The following is a 9,491-nucleotide window of genomic DNA, read 5'->3' as shown; positions in this document are numbered from 1 at the left end:
TCTATTGGTAATATTTACGTACTTAGTAGTTAGCAAAAAAACTGTTAGCTTGTCAGGTTTTGATGATGTTGTGATAATAAACTTAGCAAAGAATCCAAATTTGGGCAGGAAAAGGAAAGGTCTAATTTTTCTTTATCTTTTTTTGGGTTGTTTCTTGCTCCTATTTGGTTTGCATGAGACAAGAGTATAAGAGAGAAAACTTTAATCTTAGAATGTTTGTTGAAATTGATTATAGAAATTCTTAGATGATGTTGAATCATAATCCAATGTGTACAAAAATGTTCAAGACTACGTTTTGCTTATTACATCTGTAAGCGGCATAGAAAATTATTTTCTTTATTTTAAAATAAATGAAGACTTTTTAGTATGTGAGTTAAAAAAAATCAATTTTTAGGTTGACTTTAGTTGTCAATTGCTCAAAAGTTTTGAGGTATAATTTAGATATTTAAATCCTAATTCGGTGTTAAATTATGAAGTATTAGTACTTTTAAAAAGTAAGAAAACTTAATGAAGAATGCTTGGAAAAGTTCTTGAACTGGTTCAGTTCGAGTAAATGTTAACTACTTGGACCCTTGCCATATGATCTCCTGCACAGAGTCTTGTAAATATAGATACCATTATTGATTGGCTTATTAACCACTCTTTAGCATGTTTGGCCAAGCTTTTTTTGAACAAAAGTAATAATTTTGGGTCAAAAGTGCTTCTTCTTTTTTGTGTCAAAGGTGTTTTCTTTTTTCTTTCCAAAGTTAAAGGTGTTTGCCAAGCTTTTTGAAGGAAAAGAAGTGTTTGATTAGAAGCAAAAGAAGTTTTTTAAGAAGCATGAAAAAATAGCTTCTCACTAAAAGCACTTTTGAGAAAATACGACCCGTTTGGCCATAGATTTTGCCAAAATATATTTGGGTTTTTTTGGCAAAATACATGTTTGGTCATAGATTTTATCTACATTTTGGCAAATTCCCAAAACCCAAATTCCCAAAACAAGCTCAAAATGGCCCAAAATATCACTATTACATTTTTTAAAAATTGCCCCAAACTTTTGTATTTTATAAATGAGCCCACCATTTATTATTTTGCCCCAATGTTGTTTCGTCTTCTCAGTCATCTGATAGTGTATTATGTAGTTCATTATAAAAATAATAATTTTGTACCAAATTTATTTATGTTCAGGACTATGGTTTGCGATAATATAATGAATGTTATTGATAAAGGTACTGAAAGGTATTTGTGATAGTTTTTAGAACTTGTGGGTATAAGTCATTTTTATATTTTTTCAAAAAAAAAGTGAAATATGTTTTGAAAACTTATGTCCAAACACATTTTCATCTTCAAACCAAACTTCACCCCAATCAGATTTTTCAAAATAAATTTGGGAATCTATGGCCAAACGCTAGTTTAGAAGTACGTTTTAAAAGGTTAGCGAAACACTAATTGTTGTTCAAAAGTGTTTTTCAAATTAATTAGACAAACACAAACTGTTCATCACCAAAAGTATTTTTTTGGAAAGCGCTTTTCAAAATAAGCCGATTTTAGAAGCTTGGCCAAACTGTAAGACACCAAAATGATGTAAGTTTCTGAGTTGTTGTATGCATCTCATGTAGAAAGTAGCAATGCGGAAATTTGAGCTTAGTGTTTGAGAGTCCTTAAGTAATATGCTGAAATCTTTTCCAGCTGATTTTTTCTGCTTTTTTGAGCAATTCTGGTTGCAGGGATGTTTTTGCCATCTAAAATTTTCTTGTGTATCATTGAACTGTACAAATTGTACATAAAGATTTGTTCTGTCTTGCTTCATGACTCTACTGTTGCATAAATAGAACAGAAAGTATGAATGTATATACTTGCTCTCAAAACACATTGTGAACAAAAGATTTTCTATTAAATTTCCAAAGTGATTAGTAATAACGTAATATTTGAGAAAATACATACAACCATTGGTAACTTGACAGAAATGTTGTTCTGTTATGAAAGAAGCTAGACTAGTAGAGAGGCTAAAGATAACTAATAAAGAAAAGACACTCAATATATGCTTATAATCTGATGCAAAGGACCTTGGCCTGAAGAACAACTGATCAGCTGCAACAAAACCTGTAAATGTTTGAGGAGAGAATCTAATCAATAATTAAACAAAATTGACTGGTATTGATATAAAAGTTTAGTGATATATTAAAGAAAGAAGCCTAAGAAAGAGAACCTTGTTGTTCGCTAGCTCCACAGCATCTTCAATCTGTGTAGAGACATTATTGTTGTCACAAAGATCCAGTTTGCGACATTGGTCAACTTCTGAAAGTAAGCATCTCTAAATGATTGCTTGAGGACTAAAGTGAATATTACTCCCCAAAATCCAAGAATGAAGCCACTTGCCACACATACATAAAACCCAAATGACAGAATCTTGTCATCTTTATCAAGATTGTTGATTTTGCTATGATCAACAAAAGGGCTTTGAATATCTCTATCTTCAGGACATTCTGCAAGTGGTAGGCCACAAAGTTCATTGTTTCCTTCATATGATGAGGGATCAAAACTCTGCAATTGAGTGCTTGACGGAATTTTCCCCGACAAGTTGTTACTCGACAAGTCTAAGACACTTAGGAAATGTAGTTGAGCAAGACTTGTCGGAATTCGACCAGTGAGTTGATTTCTAGACAAATCAAGGGACTCTAACTTTTCCATCTTCCCAATTCCTTGTATTACATTTCCTGTTAAATTATTTCTGGAGAGGTTTAGTGAAAGCACTCCATCCAGTTGCGCGATTTCTTCAGGAACATTTCCAGCTAACTCGTTATTAGAAAAATCGATGATCTTCAACAACCCGAGTGTCTTATTGTACACAGATTCACTGCTTTTCCATTGAACTAATGCATCCCCCAAGTATTCTTCAAGATAAGAATAGCCATTGTAACTGTCTCCGCCTAATTCAAAAAGCATGCTTGGGTTTGAACTATTATTATTCTGAAGCAAAGATGTGATATTGTTGAGACACCGGGGGATTTCTCCTGATAAGCTGTTCTGAGAAAGATCCAAAATATGGGTTTTATTCAGATGACACAGATTTTGAGGTATGCTTCCATTGAACTTGTTGAGTCTCAAACTTAAGACAACCAAGAATGTTAAGTGTGAGCCAATCCATAATGGTATTTCTCCACTTAGCTTATTTCCTCCTACGTCCAAGATTTGCAATATTGCGCAGTTTTTCAAAGAGGTAGGCAGATCACCAGTAAAATTGTTGTTCCGCAACTGTAGAGATTGGATATCCGACAAAGAACCAATGGAACTGGGAATTTTACCATATAGATTGTTGTTAGCTAAATTAAGAATGGCTAGTTCTTCAAATCCCATCAAACAATTGTGAAGTTCTCCTGAAAGTAGGTTATTTGAGAGATCAATGGTGCGGAACAAAGCGTTGGCTATTTTGCACAGGAAAGAAATTGATCCGACAAACTTGTTTTTGGAAAGGTTCAATGATTCCAAGTTGGATGAGAATGATGGCACTAAACCTGAGAAATTATTCGAACTAAAATCCATTGTCGGGTAATTAGTTTCCTCTACAAACTTGGAAGCTAAATCAGGGACCTCTCCACTTATTTGGTTATTGGAAATACTAAAGTGCATCATTTCAGGAGAAAGATCCCAAAACCAGTTAGGTGCTACCCCTGATATACCAGCGAAAGAGATATCAAGATGTGAGTAATTCTTTTGAGTTCGTAGCCACTGTGGGAAATGAGGCCCCATTTTACAATGGGAGAGACTTATAACATCTAATTGAAAAGGAGGAAGCCAATTAAGTCCCAACTGAAAAGAGAAGGAGTTATATGACAAGTCCAACACTCTTAAGCTGGAAAGGTTTGAAAGATGTGACTCTGTGATTGGACCTTCCATGAAATTTGATTCGACCCTCAACATCTCAAGCTTTGAAAGTTGTCCTATACTTTGGGGTAACCTCCCTTTGAATTGGTTATTATTCAAATGTAACTCTCTCATTGCTGAAAATGCTGTTAAGTTTGGCAAAGGTCCTGTTATTTGATTGTTAGATAAATCGAGGAATTCGATCTTGGAAGTCTGCCCATAGCTTTCTAGGAAAGATCCATTCAGTTGATTCTCTTGCAGGTACAAACTTTTTAAAGATGAAAATCTGGTGATGTCAAGCAATGAACCACTAAGATGATTGTTAGATAAATGCAATTCTTCAAGTGATTTTTCTGCTTTACCAGATAAGCTCAGAAATAATTCAGGAAGTGGTTGGTTCAAGTTATTAGTTGATAAATCAAGGGCTCTTAAGTGACTCAAGTTGCCAAAAGATTTGGGCAATCCACCTTCTAGAATATTTGTAGCAAGGTCAATGAACTCAAGATGTTGCATATACCCAAAGGCTTCAGGGATGCGACCTGCTAAATGGTTAGAAGAGAGATCTATGGAAGTAAATCTTGTACTCAAGTTGAACAACCACCGAAATGCAGAAGAGGAAAGCCCAGTATCAGCAAGGTTGAGGCTGGAAAGCAAACGAGAAGAGACATTGGATGAGAGATGAGATATTGATATGATTGGCTCGGGGACGTTGCAACCTTTCAAATTCAATTGTTCTAGAGAAGGGGACTTAGTTATTTGTTGTAACCAATTGACTGTTTCAATATGAACCCCAGAAAGGTCAAGGTCAAGTAAAAAAGGAAGACGAGGAAGCCACTCAAGGCTCTTCACTACTAGATTGTAGTTCATGCTAAGATCAAGAATCTGCAAACGGGTAAGGTTCCCAAGAGCGTGAGGAATTTCACCTGACAAGTTAGCATACTCAAGAAAAAGATATTCCAGTCTTGGAAAAGAACCAATGAAATTTGGTATTCGACTTCTACCAAAATTATTGTAACTAAGGTCTAGGTGCTTCAGATGTTGCAATTCAAGCAATGAAGGAGTAATGTTACCTCTCAAAGCTTGACTATAGGACGGAGCAGGAATATCAAGAACCACGACATGACCAGTTATATTGCTACACTGCACACCTTTCCAACCACAGCATTCCTCTTTCTCTTCCTCTCTTCCCCATGACGACAGGATACCGTGGCTATCTATCAGACCTTCCTTAAACTTGAGAAGAGCTTCCCTCTCCCTCTCAATGCACAAAGTAGTACGAGCATCCCCTCCTGAACTTGTTCCAATAGCAAGTCCTATGAACGCAATATTTAGAAATAAAAATCTATCACTTTTCATCTTTTCAAGTTGCAGAAGATATATTATTAAAAAACAATACACTAGTAATTTAAGATTGCTTTAAATCGTTTCTCAGAAATAACCATTAAATAGATCTTGGTGTCCGAGGAAAAAAAAAAACACAAGGTTAGACTTGGTCTTGGTACACAAGTTCTAGGAAAATCCATATCAGTTAAAAGCATTCCATCTAGTACTAGTGAGACGATGACATCATTTTGGTGCTATACAGAATTCTAACTCAATGATTGTTCACTAATCTTTTTTAACTTTTTCGTTTGTGGAATACTGATTAAAGTAATTGTGAGACAGCATCTTTCTGTTTAGAAGACTTGCCCCATTTTGAACACAGTAGTCAACTTTGGCAGCCTAAAATATAGTATATAAAATTTAAAATGGGGGATTTAGAAATAACAAAAATAGAAATTCAGGAAATCGTGACCAACAATAGTTCTCCTTATATCCCAGTTTATGTGTCATACTTTTCTTTTTAATCTGTTCTAAAAAGAATGTCATACTTCATTATTTAGAAACAATTCAACTTTAAATTTCCTCGCTTACACTTAATGACATGTTTCGGACCATAATTTTTAAAAGTATTTCTTTATTAATTTTCGTGCTCAGTCAAACACAGTCACCAAGGGAGTACTTTTTTCATTTAGGTCATGAATTGACTTCGGTCGTTTCCCATGTTGTAGGTCATGACCAGTTTGATCACAGAATTCAACTTTGGTAACACAAATTTAAACAAAAGTTGAAGCAGAGCATAAACTACAATAATACTTGGAAATATACTTTTTTAGTACTTGGATGTGGAATAAGCAAACCATTTTGTGCATTCTGCTGGATATAGACAATTCCTTTAGACTGGACTTAATTTTCACCTGATCTAAGTTAGATGTATTTTGTCAGCTCATGTATTTTGTTTCTACTTTTGAAACAAAAATTTAACTATTAACTTCAAAGAGAATTTTATCATTTACATCAGATGCAAAAATTAGATTACTTATTAAAGAGGAATATTCCACGTGACCAGGAGGTCACGGGTTCAAGCCGTGTAAACAGGCTCTTACAGAAATACAGGGTAAGACTGGGTATAATAGACCCTTGTGGTCCGGCCCTTCCCCAGGCCCCGCGCATAGCGGGAGCTTAGTGCACCGGGCTGCCTATTTTTTTTATTAAAGAGGAATATTATCATGTGCTGAATAAAATACTTGAAACGGTTAGCTTTTGCTTTTGCAAGGAAACAAATGAACAGATGCACTATTATTTCAACGAGCTGTACAAGAAATTACACAGTATCTGACAGTGAAAACATATTTATAGAGTCAGATCACTTAAAATCTACTAACTAAAATTAACGGCCTATAGCAAGCATAAATAATTACATGAAAAATATCGTAAATAGATTATAGCAATTATATTGTGTTATTATTGTGTATTGCTATAATAAACAATTAAACTTTCTGAAAAAACAAAACAGAAAGTTAGTAATACTTGTTTAACGAAATAGATTCTGGAAAACAAGAAAATAGTATAGGAATAAATCGAGCCCACTGAATATACAGTGTGTCCTTAAGGAAATTATTCCTCTCAAGTACCCGAGGTGCTGGAATATATCCTCCCAGGATAGAACGATTTAACTCACCAGTGTATAGGTACCAAAACTCTGATGAACTGCGAACCACTCAATGGTCGTAAAACACACTGGAAAATATTGTGCAGAAGAAGAAGAAGAAGAAGAAGAAGAAGCTCAGAAAAATTTTCGTAAGGAAAGATTCTGGGATTCAAACTCTATTTATAGAGTTGATGGCAATGTTTCTGAAAAGGTTTGCAACCTTTCAGAAACAGCCATGGCTGTTGAAAAGGGATGTTTGAAATATTGCGGGAAAAATATATTTAAAATAATCCGAAAAAGAAAACGGGTCTGACCGAACCGGATCGCGGGTCATGGGTTATTCCGGATTGAATTTTTCATTAATTATGTAATTAATTAATTAAATAATTAAAAGAAATTTTGTCCAAAAAGATTAATCAATCAATCGTTGACCAAATCCAAATCCAAATCCAAATCCGAATCCGAATCTGAAGCCGAAGCCGAAGCCGTAGCCGAAGCCGAAGCCAAAGCCGAGCCAAGCGAGCGACGACGACGGCGGCGCGAGGCTTGCCTTTTTCTTAACTCTTTAAGATCTAGAAGAAGAGCAATTATATATATATACCCATCAAAAGCCTTTTCTTCCTCCGATATGGGACAATGTCCCTTTCCCAAGGGAAACTCAAATATTTTATTTTTCCTCTATTTCTCATTCATCCTCTTTAAGCTACACAAGCTTAAAATCCCAACAATCCCCCACATGAATGGGAAATGGCTATAAAATAAAGGAATGTACGGACGCGTGTGTGTTTTACATGCAAGAATTAATTGCATCTGGATAAGTAGGTTTTCCTTTGAACTTTCCGTAGTGAACTTATATCGGATATACTCAGTCAATCGGTAGATTTGATATCTTTAAACCGTCGAGCTTTGTTGTATACCTAGACAACATAAGTCACACAATCAATCCTTAACCATCTATGGTTCTCACGGTTGTGTTCGTTTCAGCCATGAACACCGCCTGGTTTCATGAGTGCTTAGAGAATGGGCCTTTACTTTCATTCCCCTCGAAGCGGCTTACACTTCACACTCACATAGGTGATTTCTAAACATGTAATCCTATAGACACACTATCTGGTCATATCCTGCCAGACTTAGCAAATCATTAAAAAACCTTTAAGCTTTGTTGACTCATCAAAAAGCCTTAATGCTTTACCTCGATTTCTGAACATTGTCTTCATCACGAGAATGGGTTGAGTTATTTGACAATATTGAACCGTCATTCATAACTTTGTTTGATCTCTTTGAACCTAGCTCGTGGGATCTCCAGTCTACTAGGTAGAGTTACCGTCATGATGACTTGTCCTAGACCTTAACCCTATTCCCTTTGATGATCTTTCAACTGCCTCTCTAGATAGGCCTTTTGTAAGTGGATCCGATACGTTATCTCTTGACTTTATGTAGTCAATTGTGATAACACCACTAGAGAGTTGTTGTCTAACGGTATTGTGTCTCCGTCGTATATGACGAGATTTTCCGTTATACATAACGCTCCCTGCCCTGCCTATTGTCGCTTGACTATCACAATGTATACAAATAGGTGCCAAAGATTTGGGCCAAAATGGAATATCTTTCAAGAAATTCCGGAGCCATTCAGCTTCTTCACCGGCCTTATCTAAAGCTATAAATTCAGATTCCATTGTAGAACGGGCGATGCACGTTTGTTTGGATGATTTCCAAGACACTGCTCCACCCCCAATTGTAAAAACATATCCACTCGTGGATTTAACTTCAGATGATCCAGTGATCTAATTTGCATCACTGTATCCCTCGATCACGGAGGGATATTTGTTATAATGCAAAGCGTAATTTTGGGTATGTTTGAGATACCCCAAAACTCGTTTCATTGCCATCCAATGTATGTGATTGGGATTACTTGTAAACCGACTCAGTTTACTAATAGCACATGCTATATCTGGTCGTGTACAATTCATGATATACATCAAACTTCCCAATACTCTTGCATAATCCAATTGTGAATTACTTTCACCTTCATTCTTTTGAAGAGCATAACTCACGTCAATTGGAGTCTTGGCAATTGTGAAATCCAAATACTTGAACTTGTCAAGTACCTTTTCAATGTAGTGAGACTGTAATAATGCTAGACCTTGTGGAGTCTTGTGAATTCTGATTCCTAAGATCACATCAGCAACTCCTAAGTCTTTCACATCGAATTTTCTAGCCAACATGTGCTTAGTAGAATTTATATCTGCCATGCTTTTGCTCATTATCAACATGTCATCAACATATAAACAAACAATGACTTCATGACCTGGAGTATTTTTAATGTAAACACATTTGTCACACTCATTAATTTTAAACCCACTTGCCAACATTGTTTGGTCAAATTTGGCATGCCATTATTTGGGTGCTTGCTTAAGTCCATAAAGTGACTTAACAAGTTTGCACACTTTCTTTTCTTTACCAGTTACCACAAAACCCTCAGGTTGTTCCATGTAAATCTCTTCCTCTAATTCTCCATCTATTTTAACATCTATTTGATGGATTTCAAGACCATACACGGCCACTATTCCCGCTAACACCCTAATAGATGTTATCCTCGTTACTGGCGAGTAAGTGTCAAAGTAATCAAGGCCTTCCTTTTGTCTATAACCTTTGACAACAAGTCTTGCCTTATATT

The 9,491-nt window shown here is 35.7% G+C and overlaps 1 protein-coding gene across 1 annotated transcript; it reads right to left on the bottom strand.

Moving 5' to 3' along the window:
* Positions 1-1,854: 1,854 nt before the first annotated feature.
* LOC107774822 (receptor-like protein EIX2) lies at positions 1,855-5,347 on the bottom strand. The gene is made up of 2 exons (XM_075227760.1): positions 2,189-5,347; positions 1,855-2,082 (listed from the first exon to the last, which is right to left on the bottom strand). The coding sequence occupies exon 1, from the start codon at positions 5,197-5,199 to the stop codon at positions 2,200-2,202; it is 3,000 nt and encodes a 999-aa protein (XP_075083861.1). The 5' UTR covers positions 5,200-5,347; the 3' UTR covers positions 1,855-2,082; positions 2,189-2,199.
* Positions 5,348-9,491: the final 4,144 nt, after the last annotated feature.

The sequence above is a fragment of the Nicotiana tabacum genome, chromosome 13, assembly GCF_000715075.1.
Source record: "Nicotiana tabacum cultivar K326 chromosome 13, ASM71507v2, whole genome shotgun sequence".
Classification (NCBI taxonomy): Eukaryota; Viridiplantae; Streptophyta; class Magnoliopsida; order Solanales; family Solanaceae; genus Nicotiana; species Nicotiana tabacum.
Note: the sequence above shows the minus strand (reverse complement) of the source record. Positions and strands in the feature narration are given on the sequence as shown.